Source organism: Gigantopelta aegis, chromosome 4 (genome assembly GCF_016097555.1).
Source record: "Gigantopelta aegis isolate Gae_Host chromosome 4, Gae_host_genome, whole genome shotgun sequence".
NCBI lineage: Eukaryota > Metazoa > Mollusca > Gastropoda > Neomphalida > Peltospiridae > Gigantopelta > Gigantopelta aegis.
In genome coordinates, this window is record NC_054702.1 from 78512829 (window position 1) to 78534286 (window position 21458).

Consider the following 21458-nt stretch of genomic DNA (forward strand, 5'->3'; position numbering starts at 1 on the left):
GGTTTGTTGTCAAGTCCTGTATTGTTTACTAATTGATTCTTATTTCATGGGTTTGTTGTCAAGTCCTGTATTATTTACTAACTGATTCCTGTTTCATGGGTTTGTTGTCAAGTCATGTATTATTTACTAACTGATTCCTATTTCATGGGTTTGTAGTCAAGTCCTGTATTATTTACTAACTGATTCCTATTTCATGGGTTTGTTGTCAAGTCATGTATTATTTACTAACTGATTCCTATTTCATAGGTTTGTTGTCAAGTCCTGTATTATTTACTAACTAATTCCTATTTCATGAGTTTGTTGTCAAGTCCTGTATTATTTACTAACTGATTCCTATTGCATAGGTTTGTTGTCAAGTGATGTATTATTTACTAACTGATTCTTATTTCATGAGTTTGTTGTCAAGTCATGTATTATTTACTAACTGATTCTTATTTCATGTTTTTGTTGTCAAGTCATGTATTATTTACTAACTGATTCTTATTTCATGGGTTTGTTGTCAAGTCCTGTATTATTTACTAACTGATTCCTATTCCATGGGTTTGTTGTCAAGTCATGTATTATTTACTAACTGATTCCTATTTCATGGGTTTGTTGTCAAGTCCATTTTTGATCCATTATGTCACATTCAAGCCAAAGAACTGCTGCCCTAAGTTTATTTGAAGCGAATGATCCTCAATGTTGAATTGTCAGTGTCTGAAAACAATAATTTCATAAGTGTTAAGATTTATTTATAAGACATGATGCCTCTTTCTATTGGACTTTGCAGCTTTAATGGTCTTGATGCCTTGGTTTCATTATGTGTTGTTTTCAGCTTCACAATGAGGCACTGAAGCAGCAGTTGAGTACATCAGATAACCAGGTGTTGGAGATCAGGCAGCAGCTGGCAGACAATATGAACGAGATCAAGACAAGTGAAAAAAAGGTACAACATTAAACAAAATGGGGAAAAAAAGTTTGAACAATTTGAGAATTTAACCTTGAAAGTACTTTGTGAACCCACCTGTGTTAGCTGTCGTTCTAACTGATGATAACTAGAATTGTTGTGTGTTGCCACAGTTATAATATATTGACTGGATTAATTTTCTTATATTTCAGGGTTTTTTCAAGAATGCACAACATAAGTGTTCAAAAAATTTTCAGACAAATATTCTGTTTGGATGAAGTTAAAATGTTTGTTTTTATCTGAAGGTTGGAACCTTGAAAACTTTCTCAAAAGTAATGTTAAAGGGTATTCTCTATTACTGTGTCAAAAACAAATGTGTTTACGTCTCATGATATTGTTGGTGGTTTTTTTTGTAGATGAAGGATTTATCAAAGCACTTATCAAAACTGGAAGAGAAATCTAAGAAGACTGAACAAGAGCTACATAAAGTAAGATTGGTCTAGTAATAAAAACTGGAAATAAACATTAACAAAATAATGAGAGAAAAAAACCATTTAAGGTTTATTTCACTAGGTGGTCATACTTAGGGATGTGAAAATCCCTATCACTTTCTGTGCATGCATCATCAAATGATTCAGTATGTGTTGTTGTATATATGGAGAAGATGGGATGGGGGACCCACTTTGTGGCTAACTTAAATAAATTAATATGTGATTGTATTAGATTAGGTTTTTTTTTATAGTCTTGCAGTTATTACATGTTTGTCTCTTTAAGAGCTGATCTGTAATGTCACTAACAAAGACAAAATTACTTTTAAAACTTTGTTTTGTTTAACAACACCACTAGAGCACATTGATTTAGTAATCATCGGCTATTGGATGTCAGACATTTGGTAATTCTGACATATAGTCTTAGAGAGGAAACCTGCTTACTTTTCCATTAATAGCAAGGGACCTTTTATATGCACCATTCCACAGACAGAATAACACATACCTTGGCCTTTGATATACCAGTCATGGTGCACTGGCTGGAATGAGAAATGGGCTAATTGATAGAGATTGATCCTAGACTGACCATGTGATTTACCTCTGGCCTCCACAAAATTACTTACGAATAATTATATATGTGATATGAAATTTCTAATTGTAATATTTGAGTGAATACAAATAACAGTCATCACAATGTTGAGATCCATTTGTTTGTTTTTTGTTTTTCAGAAGACTACAAGTTTGAATGATACGAGGAAAGAGATTTCAGATCTGAAGTCCAAAGTACATAGTTTGGGTGACCAGGTGAAAATGTTGGAAACAAGCAAGGAACAGGTACTCATTGTATAATTCACTACATGGTACTTAGGACACTGCAGGGTTTCTGCCAGAGGGTAAAATGGGTATTGTGCCATACCCAGATATTTTTTTTTAAAGTTAACATTTTGACAAAATTAATTTCTTTTATCATTAATGTATGATTTTCTTAATCCTAACCCTAAACTTAACACAATTTTTTCTGAGGGAGGCCTCCCATACTCCCTGTTGACTGTGGTTGTATTCAGTTCCATAGTGCCATACCCAAACATTACTTTGTGGCAAAAACACTGGACAGTGATCGATATGGGGCTGGGCTATTTGGAATATAATATCCTTCTTTTTCATACTGTTACATGGATAACCTGACCTGGAAATAATGAGAAATTGATGTTAATTAATGGAAATCATTTTGCATTTTATGAAGTGCAAGCTGTTTTGTTTATTGTTTTTATTTTGTTGTATTGTATGGGTTTTTTTAATGAGATCTGTGAATAGTATTTTCTTGAACTACTTGGTTGTGACGATTATTGTATATTATTTGATGTATAACTTTTTTCTAATTTAGCAAATTAAGTTAATGTATTTTTGTTATTTTTTTTTAGCTTTTAGCTGAAGCTGAGGATTGGAAGGACAGGTATAATAAACTGACTTATAAAAATTGTTATATAAAACACTTTTCAATTTAATCTTCTGACTACTATAGACAAGATATCTTGCAAGCCAACACACTGTACCTTCACTCATTCATATTTACAATCATTTTGCACACGGCACTGACCAAAATAATAATAGAACAACATTAATCAAGACTAATTTTGATGATGGTTGCTTTAAAGGAGGAGGGGGGGGGGGTGAATGAGAAGTATCTGGGGAATTTTCAGTTGAAAAAGTGGATTTCGTCAAGTATTTTCGCAGTCATATTTAGGAATTGATAACTGATAGTGACAGTTAATTTGATAAGAAATTTGACCATTTTAGCAAGATCCCTTGCTGCTAATGAAATTTTTTTTTTGGTTTTCTCTGACTATATGTCGGAATGACCGAATGTTTGACATCCAATAGCTAATGATTGATTAATATGTGTTCTCTAGTTGCGTCATTAAACAAAACAATCTTTAACTTAATTCGAAGCTAATCACTCAGAAAATAAAGGGCCAAATTTACATGGGCCAGTTTTAGTCTTACATGCATTTAACTACATACATTTACAATACATAAACACCTGCGTTAAAGAAAAACAGGCTTTGTAAATTCCGCCCAATGATTTCTTTCAGTTACTTCTATTGTATGATAAAATCACTGGTTGCTAATGCTGCTTATTGATACTGGTTTTAATATTGATAATCGGACCTTACATATCGATAATAATCATTTATAATCCTTTTATTTCTTCATAAGTGGAAGTCACCAAGCAAAATTACTTATTTCAAAAAAGGTAACTGACCTTTTCGTTTGTCCAAACAAAATGGACGAATCAGTAGAGTGAATGGGAATTCATACACCGGTCACGTGACTAATATTAGCTCACCTACTCCCTACTCCATTTTCTAATGTTTGGGAATACACATTATGCCTTTGTAATTATATTAATTTCTGCTCACCGGTATAAAATCATTAAAACTTGGTTTTAATTACTATTTATAATCCTTTTAGTTCTTCATAAGTGGAAGTCACCTTAACAACCCAAATGTCTTCTGGTTCATATATTAAACTGATTTCCATAAATTAAGTAAAATCTTGAAGACTCCTTATACAACTTTCCAGTTTCTGCATCCGTTATTTTGAGATTTGTTTCCTGTTAAGAAGTCGAGCCTAATGATGAAAACAGACTATAAGATTATTGAATAAGGCAAGTTTATTACTGAATTAAATTATATGTGTGCATATTTTGCTAATCAAATAGGAGTGTGGACAAATTGATAATAATTTTTATAACCAGATTGATAAATTAACCGATTATAAGATTAATCGCTCCAACCGTTCTGATAAGGTGGTTTGTTTGTTTGTTTTCACAGGGTACACGAGATGAAGGAGAGACTGGAAGGGATGGAGTCCGAGTATAAACAGATGCAGGAGACTGTCGCCTTTAAAGAAAACGAACTTGAAGTGTGTTTTAAAAAGAGAGATATTTTCAAAAAATATTTTAATATTTCTGTGTAGAATTGATGAATCCTTTCAACAGAGTATACCAGAGTTCTATTAAGACACCTCGTAAAAGGGTAGTATATAAAGAAAGCTAGCAGTGTTAGTGATAAATAGTTTTATAGTATTTGTATCGGTAAGAAACTGGAGACTGTCGTCTTTAAAGAAAATGAACTTCAGGTGTGTTTTAAAAAAAAGAGATATTTTCTAAAATATCTAAATATTTGTGTGTAGAATTGATGAATCCTTTCAACAGAGTATACTAGTTCTATTTAGACATCGTGTAAATGGGTAGTATATAAACAAAACTAGTGTTGTATTTGATAAAAAAATTTTATAGTAATTGTATGGGTAAGAAACTGGATTATGGAAGTTGTACGTTAATGTGGAATCATGGGTTTGGGAGATACATTAAATTAGTTTTAAATAATGTATTATTATTTTAGTAAAACAGATAAGTACACTCAGTGAAAATGATTGCTATAATATTATATTGCAGGTAATGAAAGACTGCTTTCTACAGTTGAAGGTATTTGAACCCAAAGATGGAGAAAACGATGAAGATTTTATTAAAGGTAAATTTTACATCAATCAAGATGAGCAGTAAGCATTGTTTTGGGATTCAATTGTGCCTTATATAATATACTGAAATAGCAATGCTGAAAAAAATGATGTTATGTTGCACCGAATAAAAATATCTTATTTGAATATTTGTGTTTGTTAAGTACTCATATTATTAAATACATGAAATAAAAATATGCAGTTGTTAGATATATCCCAATATAATCTTTGCTTATTTGCAGAAAACCAAGCGAGTATTGAAGAAAAGATTCAAGCAATGATAGATGTTTCCAAGGTATGGCTTCAGTGTACATGATAAGTTGTAAACTGGAATTGACATACATGTAAATACGTTATTGCAGAATTGTTTATTTTTATATCCTTGAAAATATCTTATTGCAGTGCACAAATAGCTCCATTTCTCTATTTGGACGTAGCCCAGTGGTGAAGCGCTCACTTGATGCCTAGTTGCTTTGAGGTTGACCCCCATTGGGCTGTTTCTCATTCCAGCCAGTGCACCACGACTGGTATATCAAAGGCTGTAACATCAGTACTCTTGTTTATATAATATTTTTAGATAGATATATATATGAAAATATATTTTTACTTTAGGTTAATGCAAGCTTGCGAGCTGCTGAAGAGGAAAAGAATACACTGGAGAACAAACTTCAGATTGAACTAGAGGCAAGAAAGGAAGTTGAAGGTAGTTAATAGAGTTTTAATGGTTTTAGAGTGTAATAGCAAATTTGAGATCATAAACTTAATCAACTTAAGATCAACCCCTGTAAATAAGAAAATGTCCACAGCAAACACCATGCCTTGGAGAATTAAAACCTTCACAACATTGCCGATTGTCATAGGCAGTTGCAGGGAATGTAAGATATATGCTTGGATTAGATAGGCCCTATTGATGACAGTTTACTGTGAAATTATTTTCCAGAAAATGTGCACATGAAAACAAAACAAAAAATTTATCTAGTTTTATTTCCATGAAAGCCTTCTTTGATAAAATGCATAGACACATAAAAATTTTCAAGATACTTAAAACTCCAACTGCATTTTTTATAGCATGTGTGTTATATGATTCTTATAGCATATGTGTTATATGATGTTTATAGCACTGTTTATGGAGAAGTCTTGGTGAGACATGGAGATGGCTTACACTGTTTATTTGTTGTGTTTTAGATCAGCTGGAGAAGTCTCGGCGAGACATGGAGATGATGCAGACTGACAAGATGAAGGCAGAGAGACAGAACCAGGAGGCCCAGACCAAGCTGAACGTCCTGTCCAACTACTTCAAGGAGAAGGAGATGCAGATGCAGAGGTCAGTTCATCACAGTTAACACAATACCCAGGCTCTTACTTATGCCTTTTCACAACTTAAACAGTCAGCAGTTAGTTACGCTTGTCTTGGTGTGCTACAGGGCAGGATGTAGCTCAATGGTAAAGTGCCCGCTTGATGCATGGCCGGTCTGGGATCGATACCCATTGGTGGGCCCATTGGTCTATTTCTCGTTCCAGCCAGTGAACCCCAACTGGTATATCAAAGGCTGTGGTATGTGCTATCCTGTCTGGGATGGTGTATGTAAAAGATTCCTTGCTACTAATGTAGTGGGTTTTCTCTCTAAGACTATATGTCGAAATTACCATATGCTTGACATGCAATAGCCGATGATTAATAAATCAATGTGCTCTAATGGTGTCGTTAAACAAAACAAACTGTTTTTGATGTGCTACATGGCCTCTGGTTAATAATATACTGGGTGTTACATGTTTGTGTCCCCTTTAGGTCTAACCATAGGGGACCATAGGTTTTGTCTTCTCTGACAGTCACTTGATGCACGATCGGTCTGGGATCGATCCCTGTTGGTGGACCCATTGGGCTATTTCTTGCTTCAGCCAGTGCACAACTGGTATATCAAAGGCTGTGGTATGTGTTATCCTGTCTGCATATGTCCGATAACAAATAACCGTAAATAAAATGTGTTTAGTGGGTCATTAAACAAAACATTTCCATCCTTCTCTGTCAGTCTGTTAATCCATCCTTCCCATATAGAGTTTTCAGACCTTTTTTTTTGCAATGTCTCAAGATATTGAGCTGAAATTTTGTGTATAGCTTTCATATAGTTAAAGATCAAATTAGACTTTCATGGTAATTTATCTATTTTGACAGTTATGTCCTTTGCACTTGGGAAAACTAAAAGAAAAAATTGGTCTCGGTAGGGGTCATGTATTTCTTTAGTATTACTATTAAATTACTTGTTTATTTATTTGCTAGTTAAATTTTATTGAGAGTTCAACATTATAAGAAATTACACAGTGTTATAAGTTGTTTAGATTGTGTAATATAAATAACATTTGAGGTACTTTCGGAAACCAAAGACACAATTACGAAGTATGTTTTGTTTAGTACATTTTGAAATTACAATTCCAGAGAGCTTGGTGAACAAGAAGCACTGAAGAAACAAAATATCAACAAACTTGTGAGTGCGGACGAATACACAAAGATGATAGAACAGGAATTGGAACTGTATAAGTAAGGATATATACCTTGTTTTTATTCATTGTGGTTAAAATATACACAAATTACAAGTACAGAGAATTGCATACATGAACTAACAGTGCTAACATTAATTTCGTTAATTAGTTAAAAACAAGTCTTTACAATAAAATGTCTGCTATGATATTGTTGATCCTGTTTGTTACATTGTCAGTATGGACTTGTATATGTTTATAGTCACAGATTGTTTCAGTCCCTTAGCATGCATGAGTGTCTCCTGTTAAAGTTTATCTAAAGATTAGTAGAGGACTTAGTGGTGGCTTTAATAACACTTCTTAGGCTATTTTTCGTTCCAGTCAGTGGACCACAACTGGTACATCAAAGGTCATGGTATGTGGTATCCTGTCTATGGGATGGTGCATATAAAAGGTTTCTTGCTGCTAACTGAAAAGTGGCGACAGCGGGTTTCCTCCTTCAATATCTGTGTGATCCTTAACCATATAACCGTATATAAATTGTGTTGAGTGTGTCGTTAAATAAATCATTTCCTTCCTTCTTCCTTAATAACACTTCTTGTCTCGTTAGTATTTGTGTTTTATTTTTTATTTTTTTCAGATCTCAGTCTGAAAGTTTGAAGAGGGAAGTAACGGCCTCAGAGAGAGACTTTAGATCTCAGGTTTGTATTCCTTCCTCTTCGGGACATAGATTTGTTCCATAATTGATCAGATGTAGGCCCCAAGGTGAGTGGGAGATGCTGTAATTATTACTTTACACCAGGTGGTTTGCAACAGCTTTTCATCTAAGCATACATGGTTTAATTTTTTTTAATTATACTGATGGAAAAAAAGAAGGGATCATTTAAAGAGTAACAGCAAATAGTTACTGCAGTCAAAGCCCACAAACCATGGTGTCAGAAGTTGACCGTCTTACTGGCAGTCGGTTCGACTGGACGGACATTCAGTCCTACATTATAACTTTATATGAAACACAGACATTATTATGCTAGTAGTAAAAATTAAATTTGGTGTACAACTTCTTATGTTCACTTATTTCATCCCATCGGTATATTTTGTGGGTGAGGAGTATATAGAATGTTAGGTTTAACAGGAACAGATTGGTTTTTGGATTTGTGTGTCTTAAGTGCTAAATCATTATGATACGGTGCCAGGATCTAGTACATCTAGCTTAGTCGGTATAGTGGATTGTGGGAGTAAACCCATTCTCAGATTGGCGGGGTTTTTTTTTTTCTCCGTCCCGATATAAAAGATCTTTTGCTGCTAATGGAAAAATGTAGAGGTTTTTTTCTAAGACTATATGTCAGTATTACGTGTTCGACAACAAATAGTCAATGATTAATAAATCGGAGTGCTCTAGTGGTGTCAGTAAACAAAACAAAAGAAGATAACCACATAAATTGCTTGTCATACTGTACAAGATTACGTACTTGGTGATTATCCCAAAATGGATTGAACACATTTGTAAACACACTCTTCAATTATTAAATGGTTAAATGCATCATGACTGTTAATTAAAGTGTTTACTGGGATATTGTTTAACATGGTCCTTTTTGACTGACATGCAACACACGAGTTAGTGGAATGAAGTTTACCAACTGGCTATTCTTCAAAATCAGCATTTATTAGTCAAGTTAATGTTAGTTGTAATAATTCATATATGATCACATATCCACTAGTATATTGGTACCTATGTTTGAAAACAATCTACTAAAATATATTCACTGAATATTTAAAACTAGTTCTGAACTGTATATGTCAGTTAAGTTCAAAGTTTGTTTGTTTTGTTTAATGACACCACTAGAGCACACTGATTTATTAATCATCCGTAACATTTTTCCATTAGTAGCAAGGGATCTTTCATATGCACCATCTCACAGATAGGATAGCACATACCACAGCCTTTGATACCAGTCGTGTTGCACTGGCCGGAACGAGAAATAGCCCAATGTGCCCACCGACGGGGATCGATCCCAAACCGATCGCATATCAAGCTAGTGCTTTACCATTCCTATAATTAAATTTAGTTTTAACATTAAAAAGAAAAACTTACCTTACTTATTGCAAATTGATGAAGGAAAAATGATAGGAGTTGAGTTTTTTTATTGTATAAAAGTTGCTATATGAATATTATAATCTTATTTACAGATAGCAGCCAATGAAAAGAAAGCACATGAAAACTGGGTAAGCATGTTTGTTGTAATACTTGTGTGATATAATACATGAATTATGAATGTTTTCCATTAATGGAGAGATAGATAAATCAAGAAATATCTCATCAGATCATCCCATATATAGAGTTGTATATATTATTGTCAGTTTTAGTTTAGTTGACTGTAGTGTGGTAAGTGAACCAGATATTTTTTGTATGATATAATACATCTATCATAATATATTATGAATAGTTTTTATGGGACATAGTTTTTATATATATATATATATATATATATATATATATATATATATATATATATATATATATATTTCAACATTTGGTGTTCATATATAAATTATGCTGGTATCTCCACTGTGTATTATTATTTGTTTCAGCTGACTGCTCGAGCTGCAGAAAGAGAGTTAAAGGAATGTCGACATGAACTCGGAGTGTTGAGACAGAAGTAATATTTAGTTTGAGATTACATTAGGAGTCTTGAGACAGGAGTAATTAGTTTGAGGTTACATGAGGAGTTTTGAGACAGGAGTAATATTTAGTTTGAGGTTACATGAGGAGTTTTGAGATAGAAGTGATAGTTTGATGTTACATTAGGAGTCTTGAGACAGAAGTAATGTTTACTTTGAGGTTACATTAGGAGTTTTGAGACAGGAGTAATTAGTTTGAGGTTACATGAGGAGTTTTGAGACAGGAGTAATATTTAGTTTGAGGTTACATGAGGAGTTTTGAGATAGAAGTGATAGTTTGATGTTACATTAGGAGTCTTGAGACAGAAGTAATGTTTACTTTGAGGTTACATTAGGAGTTTTGAGACAGGAGTAATTAGTTTGAGGTTACATGAGGAGTTTTGAGACAGGAGTAATATTTAGTTTGAGGTTACATGAGGAGTTTTGAGATAGAAGTGATAGTTTGATGTTACATTAGGAGTCTTGAGACAGAAGTAATATTTAGTTTGAGGTTACATGGGGAGTTTTGAGACAGGAGTAATGTTTAGTTTGATGTTACATTAGGAGTTTTGAGACGGAAGTAATATTTAGTTTGAGGTTACATGGGGAGTTTTGAGACAGGAGTAATGTTTAGTTTGATGTTACATTACCTTTTATAATACAACCCCATCTGTGATCGGTCCACCTTGGGTGTCCCATTGAGTTACTTCCCCATCAGACATCAGGGTTCAAAATTGGAAGTAAAATATGGCCTGCTGTTGTTTTTTTAAATGGCAGACCAAATGAATTATGTCCTGCTAAGAAAATATATGACCTGCTTAAAACAGGATAGCATGGGGTAAGGAAAGGGTTTGGATAGTGTTTGAAAAATGAGGACCTCTGAGATACATTTGAGACCATTATGGAATGGAACTATAACAGAATCATGACCTAATGGTAGATGAGATAATCGTGCATGTGTTTGTTTCTTGAAAAATAACCTGCAATTTTCATAAGGTGGAGAGCAAGTGTATTTCTATTTCACCTGCTTGGTCTAAAAAATTGACCGCTTTTTGTAGGCCGCTAATTTGACCCAAGTTCTATATCAAAAGACTATGGTGTATGTTTACCTATTCAGCAAAATGCTTATTAAAAGGTCACACTTCTTATCTGAAGGAATAGGTGATGGTATATTTCTGCTATAACATTACTGTCCCAGTGTCACAGTCAAATACATTGGAAACCTCTTAGTAGCTGTAGTAACTTTTAATGTACAATAAATATATTATGTAGAGAAAATGTTTGGCATGAGAAAAGTAGTTTTTATAGTATGATGATATAGTGTGATATATTATGGTTACATAGTGAGATGTCGAAGTTAATACCATGATGTGATTACTCTTCTCACTGTATGTAAATGTTTTCTCTCTCTATTTGAATTATTCGTCTTCTCACTGTACTTGAATTATTCATCTTCTCACTGTATTTGAATTATTCATCTTCTCACTGTATTTGAATTTTTTCTCACTGCATTTGAATTATTCGTCTTCTCACTGTACTTGAATTATTCGTCTTCTCACTGCATTTGAATTATTCGTCTTCTCACTGTACTTGAATTATTCGTCTTCTCACTGTATTTGAATTATTCGTCTTCTCACTGTATTTGAATTATTAATCTTCTCACTGTATTTGAATTATTCGTCTTCTCACTGCATTTGAATTATTCGTCTTCTTACTGTACTTGAAATTATTCGTCTTCTCACTGTATTTGAATTATTCGTCTTCTCACTGTATTTCAATGTTTTTTCTCACTGTATTTGAATTATTCGGCTTCTCACTTTATTTGAATGTTTTTTCTCACTGTAGATTGACAGACGTGGAGAGACGGCAGATGGAAGGAATGGGACCGGCTGGACTGATTCGCCCATTACCCACACGTGGAATGCCACCCCTAGGTAAAGACATACTTTAAACAGTTATAGTTGTCAGTTCATGCATAGATGTGAGTAAAAAAAAAAAAAAATTGAATTTCAGATGGATCTTGTGTATCCAACTATACACGTAATAGTTTACAGCAAGATTTTATTCTTTCTAAATTTGTTTCAGAATTAGATTTTATCAACTTATATTAAGCAAATAATAATGAGTGTAATGATTTAAAATTACAAATTTACTTGTCACTATTCTAGGAATGATGAATGGTCCCCCTCCACCAGGCATGGATATAGGCCCACTGCCACCAGGCAGGGACATGGGCCCATCTCCACCGGGAATAGATATGGGACCCCCTCCACCAGGACGGGACATGGGTCCACTTCCACCAGGCAGAGACATGGGACCCCCTCCACCAGGACGGGACATGGGTCCACTTCCACCAGGTAGAGACATGGGACCGCTTCCACCAGGCAGGGATATGGGACCACTTCCACCCGGCATGGAGAGGTCACCCTCGCGTCACAACATGCCACCACTACCACCTATGAGGTTTGTATTTTAAAATCTGAATAGTTGGTAAAGTTCATGTCATCAGCATCACTTTTAACTGAACTTTTTACCAGTTACAGTTTGGTCACCTGACTTCGAAAGGTAACTAATTAAAAAGAGAACCATCTTCAGCTCTTGTCACCTGATTTATAGCGTTTGTCACACATCGGAAATAGTTGAGCCAAAAATCCATGATTGCATCTCTTTGTTGGTTTGTCTAGTTGATTTTTTTTTTTTTTTTTTTTTTTTTTTTTTTTTAATACATATTTTTTTAACACAGGAGCAAAATACATTATCCTTATAACTCATTAATGTTCTCTTTACACAAAAAAATTGCATGCAACTCTAATTTTCAGTCTGTCATAATGAGAAAATTTTCTGTTTGTCAATTGATCAAAATTCAGTGTTATGATTTCATTTTTATGCAGAGATGGAGAATTTCGAGGATCTCCTCACCCCGAGAGATTACCTCCACCACCCTTTGACCGAAGACCGCCCCCGCACCCCATGGATAGAAGAACACCTCCATTCAGACCACCACCCCCAGACATGATGCCTCGCCCTCGTGGTCCACCCATTCCCTTTGGTCCCAACGGACCAGGTTCTCCAAGAATACCACTTCCAGCAATGGACCCTCGGTTAGGCAAGTATCGGGCAATGTAGTTCCTCATACGTGAATGCAGTTATATTGATCATGAGCATCATTCATCAGAATTTAATTTTAAATTTCTATATTTTATTTCCTTTGACTGAATGCATTGGTTTTGGGGGTTTAAAATTTCTATATATTTTTTAATCTCAAGTAAATGTTTAGATTCAGTTTAAGTATAATTATATTTAATTAAATATGTGAGTTCAATACGGATTAGAATTTATCTCGATTTTTAAGGTTAATAATAGGGATGTGCTTGTGACAATTGTTACAAATTGTAATAGTATGAATCGATGAAGCTATTAAAGGCAGGGGTGCATGACATTTGACATACTAAGTTACATGGACTGTGTGACTTGAAATATACACTGTGTATATGTTCCTTTTAGCTCAAATTTAACCTTTTTTCTCTCTGATTTATATTTACATAGCCATAATTCAGGCATGTACCAAAACATTGAATATGTCAAGCACAGGTAAAAATTAAAAAAAATATTCATCTGGTAGTAGTTACCAATCTCTATTTTGGAATGAATTAATTAGCCCTCCACCCTCTCCTTGTATTTGGTTGGAACCATGCCACCGAGATATATGCAACATTTGTGAGCTATTCTGAAAAAACAACAACTGCAGGCCTTTTATTTTATTACATTAATCATAGATCTGTCAACCTTAAAAATCATGAAATAATGAAAAATTAAAATCAACATTGGAATACATCTACTTGCTGGGGGACTAGCATCATTTAAATTAATCATCTTCATGATTTCTACCCGTGAGGGGCAAGCTTTAGATTCTATCCCCGAGTGAAGTATGACAGTCTGTATTGTGAGGAGCTGCTCAGTAAGTCAACTGATGTGCGATCATACTTTTAATGGTACTAGCAATGCTTATTTTGTTTTAATGAGTTTGTTGTTGTTGTTGTTTTTCTGACAGGTCCAAGACATGTTTCCCCCAATGTACAGAACCTTCCTCCAAGTCGAGATAACCGACACCCCAGACAACACAGTCAAGTATGAGAGCATTCAAACACCACATCTCACTCTCTGTGATATGTTTCAAGTCTTAACAGTGCACATGTACTGTATTTAATCTGTACCCAGGTGGTGTGATCTGTGCGTGATGAAACAAATTGGAAAACAGTATTATGCTAATGCAACAGTCGTAAATAAAATATTACAGGACTAATTTATTAACAGGTTTGAGTAGCTAACCTGCTGTAAACAACCTGTTCATTAAGGGCACAATGTATTTAACATTTGTATATAAAACCACCTGATGTCGAGGTCCCTTTGGTGACATTTACAGAAGTTTGACTCGCAGTATAGTTCATGTGATATTTTTTTAATATACATAACCTGACCTCTGGATTTCCCCCAACTATGAGTTTTATGAGTGAAAAAATTAAACTTTAGAAACAAAATAAAGACAGCAATAGTAAGATAAGTCATGGATAAACAAAATCCACCACTTAAGACACATCCAAACTCAACACTAAACACAAGATGGTTTGGATAAGTGAGAGCAATGGAGGAGATATCCGGAGAAACAACAATTAGCCTGGTGCTTGTAAAATATTTAAGAGGACTTTGATTGGTTGTTGGGATGTTCGGGCCAATCTTTGGGACTGGTGGGGGGTGGATGTCCGAGGTTACATTTAAGTATTCATGAAAAGAAGAAACAATTCATCCTTTCTTTGTTTTTATTATTACAAAAGTAACCATCTTCTTGGTATTATATCTTTTTATATCCAAAGCAAATTTTATACCTCCGAAATGTCAAGTAACTAATTTATACTCTACTTTTGCTAGGGATATTTGGAAAAATGCAAGTCAAGTAAAGCAAATGCATTTATTGTGTTTGATGGATGAGATGTATCTAATTATCTTTGAATAGAGGCCAGCCTTATATTGAAGCCTGCCTAGTATAAAGGCCTGTTTCTGTTACTTTAGTTTTGTCAGGTTAAGGGCCACGTTATAGTGGTCACCATCAAAAGCTTATAACCACATCGAAAGAACAATAGGAAAGGAGGAGGATTTTGCATTACTCTGTGAGGTAAAAGTTTTCCACATGTAAAACATTTTGGAAGCTAACAAGGATGTGTTCACAATTTTGCATGAAAAAATGTACATGGTTGCCCTGGAGAGTGTCGCAAAAAAACAACATGAAGCCTATGTTTCTGTTCAATGATTCACAGTAGTTTGTATATCCCAAGCAAAAGTTGAGTGGTATATTACAGGACTGGTAATTGTTCAGCATATAATTTGGGCAAGACCAATACAGACTTAATATATGTATTAACGGCACTGTATACAAGTACGGCACTGTATACAAGTTTTTGACATCACATTTGAAGAACTTTAAAATTTTAATCTATATGGGTCAAATTCACGAAACCTGTTTTTCTTAAACACTGATGTTTAAGCTCTGTAAATGTATGTAGTTACATGCATATAAAACAAAAAAGGTTTTGGAAATTTGGCCCTATAAGTATTAACAAAATCTACCAAAATGAAAACTCAAGAAATGGAAGTTGTTCTTTACTTTGCCCCTCATTTCTTCAACAGCCTGTAACTTATTGCTTTTAGGGTAAACTATGGCATTCTTTTTTACCTGTTTCACCAAAGTGAAATTCTCTTACTGACCTAACTCCTCCTTTGAGGTGGCATGGGTCTAATGAGGTTGGAAAGAGAACATTTGAGTATTAGCATATATACTTACTGCCTTTACACACATGGCCAATAGTGAAAATCACATTTCAATTAATGTTGTATATTGATAGATGTTTATCATGTGCCTATTAATAAATGTGTATTATATTTCTTATTTAAAATGCATATCAGCACATCAGAACATTGGTTAAAAGTAGATATTATATTTGTAAATTTTGAAGAGGTTAAATATGTAAATTTACCAAAAATATGCTGTATAGTAATTAACTCAATTTGATTTTAAGGTATTTGCTATTATTAAACGTTTTTTGCATTCTTGAAGACCTATTACAGGAAACTGAATAAAGTTGATCTCTCAAGTTGTAAAAAGGAATGTTTTTCAGTTGGATGAAATATGCAAGGCACACAAAAACAATTACATGAAAATGTACATATCTCACTTTTGTATAGTGATATAGCTACAATTCTCACTTTTGCATAGTGATATAGCTATAAAGAACTGGTTCTGTGTTTTGTAAATGTTATATTACTGATAGGTTTGTGTTAATGAATACAATTTTAATTTTCTCATGTACCAGTCTGTCCATGAAGTATCCAATTGCTACATGTATACTGACGTCCAAAAGAAACTATACCAAGAAAATGTTTTAAAATTTCCTTTATAATTTGAATAATAGAAATAAAATATCTTTCTGCTTTAATGGAATGAAATTTTGTTTCTATCATGCCAAAACACCACTCTCATGAATATATAGGTTTTAAACATCCAACATATTTTTGTTTTTCTTCTATAGTCTCTCAGAGTATTGGTATAGTTTCTTTTGGACGTCGGTATATATTGTTCACCTGTATACTGGGACAGTTGCAATACTTAACCAGTGTATGTATGTATACCACAATGTATTCATGTCATAAATGCCCAGTGGCAAAACTTTTAGACCCATTCTGAAGAGTGCTAGTCATTTCTGTGTATGGAGTACAGAGATGTATTGTAGTTTTTACACTGTATTGGTGCTCATGCCATCTAGTCAGGTGAATGTTTGATAACTGTGTAGTTTGTGTATAATTGTACCTCTTTGTACACTGTTGGCATTTTTGGTTTGAGAAATTGAAAAAAAAAATGTGATGGTTACTTTTAATACTGATAAAATATTTTAGAAATGATTACTATTTTCCTTTGTTTCAAGGAAGGAAGGAAGGAAATGTTTTATTTAACAATGCACTCAACACATTTTATTTACGGTTTTATGGCGTCAAATTATTGTTTCAAGGTACATGTGAATTTTCCCCATGTTTTGTTTTTCTTTGTTACAGTATTCCTGAATAATAGTGATTTTTCTTGCTTGAAATATTAACTTTTGCATATTTTTTTGTTTTGTTTTTGTAGTGGGGTGTTGTTGTTTTTTACAAACTTTTTAGGGTCTAATGCCTAAGGTAGCTAAGATCACCTAAGGTGATCTTTGTGCTTAAGATCACTTCATAAAACGGGGCCCTGGTCTTTGACAGACTAATGGTAGTGGGTGCTCACTGCTGTTTTCTAACTGGTAAACATTTCATATGTAATCGGATGAATGTTATGAGTAGATTAATCCATATTTTTCCATGAATGGTGACTTTGGGAAAATGCAGAAATTAAACGTTTTATCAGTCTTAGGAAATATGTATCACCAAGGTGCTAATAAAAATATTAATTAAAACCTATTTGTAGGAAAGTCTATATCAATTAATATTTCAAGCAAAGAAAAAACATCCTTCTAACTCAAAGAAATAGCCTATGTTATAGTAGTGGATTTTTCTTTTGTGAATCACTTAAAAACTAGGCATGTACAAGATGTACTAATCGTGGATTAATAGTAACTTTTCAAGCAGTGAAATAACATGCTGCACATTATATGTCACTTCATGAGAACAGGTTTTTAATCAGTAATATGTATTGTAAGTAGTGAACACAATATATGTGTATATATTACACAGACTTGCATTTACTTGTGTATAGCAAAAATTACTTCATTGCTAACTGAAGTAAAATGTGTTGGAAGAAATATTTGTAAAAATTGGAAATAAAAATGAAAAACTGGTCCCAAAATTATCTGTATATTTGTAAATACATGTGTAGTGTATATCCTGGTTGTGTGTTTTGAATATAAGAATGCATCAGTGTGTATTGTAAACATTCTGTTGTTTTATTTATTTCTTGGTGTTTGTTGTGTAAATATGTTTTTATGGTGTATAGGTGTGGTACACTTGTTGGAAGCTGTTTCATTTCATTCCAGTCATGCATAGTGTTTTAATGTAAATATATTATCTTTTTCTACCACGTGTTTGTTTCTGTCTTCAATTGTGGAGTTGTTAAGCAACGATTCACAAGGTGCTGAAGTTTAGCATCGGGTAATATTGATTTGTTTCTATAAAGTAAGTTGTGTACATTACATAAGTAGATATCAGATTTTATCCTGCAATTACTATGCAGGAGAGGGTGACTAGATAAATTTCTATAACATGTACGTATGGGCAAGACTATATCCCTTTGACTCGTTGCTTGGGGATTAAAACCGGTTACTGCCTTAAGATATCGTTTTTTTCCTGCTCAGGTCGAATGCCACTAGAAAGAATAGGTAATGCTGTGATGCTCTGTTACAGGATAAAGCCGATATCTTAAAGTAGTAATCATTTTTTTCTCTATGTCCTAAATGGTTTGGCAGATAAGATGAAAAGATTGAAAATAGTAAATATGCATTTTTCACATACCCAGGTCATCATTTGAAATTGGCGTTTTACACCTAATTTGTATGCTTGTTAATAATATATTTTATCATGCAACTCATAATTGTGTGTGCCAAATAATAGAGATGCGGAGTTGACAATTTTACATTACTAAAACAAATAGATGTATATATATTCTAGAATTTTACATTACTAAAACAAATAGATGTGTATATATATATATATATATATATATTATATTCTAGAATGTTAAATTTAAAAGAAATTATGCAATGATCTCTATCTCTATTATTTATGCATGTATAATTAATAATTTTATGCATAATGGTCAACATTGTTGGGTTTTTTAAAACACTATGGTGCATATAGCTTTTAATATGGGGACTGGACGCCGTCTTTAAAATAACTTGTTTTGTTTGACATACTTTGTTCAGATGTTTTACCAAGTCAGAAGTAGTATATTTTTAGTTTCTTACACAGTTAGTTTCTCGGTAATGTTATTTTCCCAATATCTAGTGACATTGCAAAACACAAGTTTGTTTGTGTCAATTTCTCAACAACATACACTGAACATATCTCATACTTATAATAATTATATTTTAAAGTGTCAAAGGCAAAATAAATGTTGAATTCAACTTCTGTGACTTGGGTCTTGTGTTCATGATAATACACAGAAATCAGTATAGTTAGTGGGGGTTTTGTTATTAAATTATATTTTTAGACTTCAAAATGCAATTTCTAATAAAGAAAAGGAACTAGATATGTTTGTCCAAATAATTTGGAGAAAACCAAGATTTTACTGCATATTTGTGTAATCAGTTATTAATACAATTAACAATAATGAGGTGATGATAATGTGAACAATTCTCTACATTTCAACATCAATATGAAAATGAAATGTTAACGGTATCAAAAATATATTCCTATGTACAACTAATAATTTTATGTATTTATAAAACAAACATGTCAATGTATGTACAAAATGAGACACATGATGATAATTAGCAAGAGTAATAAAAATGTGTAAAAAACACTTTCTCCTGATAAGTGATGTATAAATAAAATGAATGCATTTACAATAGGAACTAGGTAAAAGAAATAAGTATAAATACTTATACTTATAATACTTATAAACTACATGTATGTAGTTCTAACTTGATGTTATGATTGTGTTTTTAATAATATTGGGGGGGGGGGGGGAAGAAGAAATGTTTTATATAACAATGTACTCGACATATTGTTAACTAATGGTGTATGTACTCAACATATTGTTAACTAAGGTTATATGGTGTCGGAAAATGATTAAGGACCACAGAGGTAATTAGAGACTAAACCCACTGCCACCACTCTATGGGCTATTCTGTTCGATGAGCAGCAAAGGATCTTTTAAAGGCATCATCCCATAAACAGGATAGAACATTCCACAGCCTTTGTTGAACCAGCTGTGGAGCACCGGCTAAAACAAGAAATAGCCCAATGAGCCTACCGATGGGAATCACAGGGCTCGAACTTAACGACGGCACTTGCCGTCATTGAGATATAAATTGCCATAGGTAGAGAGCGTCACCAATGGCATTTTTGTGCCATCGGTAAAGCTCCAACAAAGGCAAAATGTATACACCTGGTGTATTAACTGCCAATATTTAGCAGTTGCACGTTTCAAATATGTCTACATACAGCAAAATAACCTTTCAGTCATGTTTATTTGCTGCAAATGTTACTTTTAAAATTCTTGCCATAGGCAGGCTCAAAATTACTGTTGGTAGGCCGTTTCACCCATGGCAATTCTTTTAAAACTTGCTGTGGGAGACAAATTCTTAAATACGAGTCTTGGTATGAACACTACACCAACTGGGCATCAGGCGAGTGCTTTACCACTGGGCTACATCCGGCTCCAACATGGAAAGGACCACAGAGATTCATCAGAGAGAAAAGTTGCTGCTGCCACTTCATGAGCTACTTTTTCAGTCGGCAGCAAGGGATCTTTTAAATGCACCATCTCACTTTTTGAAACCTCATTATTACACGATATATTTGTCAGTGTGATACACTCTCAATAACCATATGTCGGATGTATGGTAAAATTCATAATAAAAAAGCTCTCTTTAACACAATATTCACACTGGAAGCACTAGTTCTGTACAAATCGACCACAAGAAAAAATCGCTGGTTGAGTACATCTCTTGCAGACATCAAACATCTTTCAAGCCCTTTCTGAGAAATCTGTGAAGAATCAAAGGTATTGCTGTCACATCTGCCCGCCACAAGGTCAACAAAAGTCACATTGTCTGTGTTGCACATTAGTGGCTTGGCTGTATGGAGTAGGATACGTTCATTTAAACCAAGCCACAACATCAACATGTTCGTTTGAGATCCATTTTCAGAAGCTAAAATAAAAATATAATGACAGATTAATAATTGGTTCTGTAAATTAGTCAACAATTTTTTTTTAAATATAGACTGCCAGTTATCTTTTTTAGAAACTTCAAACATCGTTCAAGGATAAAATGATGGGAAAATTTAATTTTAGTTAATTTTTAAATAAACTGAAACATGGGAAAGAATAAGTGACATCTAGCATAATGGCTCTTAGATTTCAAGTGAAACCAGGCATTGAAATGCTGCAAATCCCCTGAAATGAAGTTTGTGGACAAAGTAATATGTATTTTTAATAGTGACCTTGACCTTTGATGCAGAGGCAAAATATAAACACTCGAGATAATACTCATATTCTTGTATGAAATCTCATGAAAATGATAACAAATGAAGTTGTGATGTAATTTTTCTTTTTAGTAATACTGACCTTGACCTCTGACAGGTGAAACACGAATTCTATTTAAGATATGATCCTATTCCTATATGTGAAGTTTAATGAAAATTGGATTGAGAAATGAAGTTGATAGAGTGATGACATCACA

At 33.5% G+C, this 21458-nt stretch overlaps 2 protein-coding genes across 3 annotated transcripts in view; one reads left to right on the forward strand and one right to left on the reverse strand.

Annotated features, from left to right (window-relative positions):
- The window catches only part of LOC121371157 (transport and Golgi organization protein 1 homolog), a 39280-nt gene extending 21150 nt beyond the window's left edge, over window positions 1–18130 (forward strand). For both annotated transcript variants that reach the window (XM_041496833.1, XM_041496834.1), the window contains exons 13-29: window positions 815–925; window positions 1303–1374; window positions 2104–2208; window positions 2796–2827; window positions 4209–4299; window positions 4835–4910; window positions 5139–5191; window positions 5509–5599; window positions 6082–6220; window positions 7331–7432; window positions 8012–8072; window positions 9559–9594; window positions 9961–10028; window positions 11875–11963; window positions 12198–12492; window positions 12921–13135; window positions 14081–18130. In XM_041496833.1, coding sequence (XP_041352767.1) covers window positions 815–925; window positions 1303–1374; window positions 2104–2208; window positions 2796–2827; window positions 4209–4299; window positions 4835–4910; window positions 5139–5191; window positions 5509–5599; window positions 6082–6220; window positions 7331–7432; window positions 8012–8072; window positions 9559–9594; window positions 9961–10028; window positions 11875–11963; window positions 12198–12492; window positions 12921–13135; window positions 14081–14163 — 1719 coding nt within the window. In that variant the 3' untranslated portion in view covers window positions 14164–18130. The remainder of the gene's footprint in view (window positions 1–814; window positions 926–1302; window positions 1375–2103; window positions 2209–2795; window positions 2828–4208; window positions 4300–4834; window positions 4911–5138; window positions 5192–5508; window positions 5600–6081; window positions 6221–7330; window positions 7433–8011; window positions 8073–9558; window positions 9595–9960; window positions 10029–11874; window positions 11964–12197; window positions 12493–12920; window positions 13136–14080) is intronic.
- The window catches only part of LOC121371159 (RPA-related protein RADX-like), a 28400-nt gene continuing 24062 nt past the window's right edge, over window positions 17121–21458 (reverse strand). Inside the window, exon 15 of the mRNA XM_041496835.1 lies at window positions 17121–20927. Within this exon, the coding sequence (XP_041352769.1) occupies window positions 20626–20927 (302 nt within the window). The 3' untranslated portion in view covers window positions 17121–20625. The remainder of the gene's footprint in view (window positions 20928–21458) is intronic.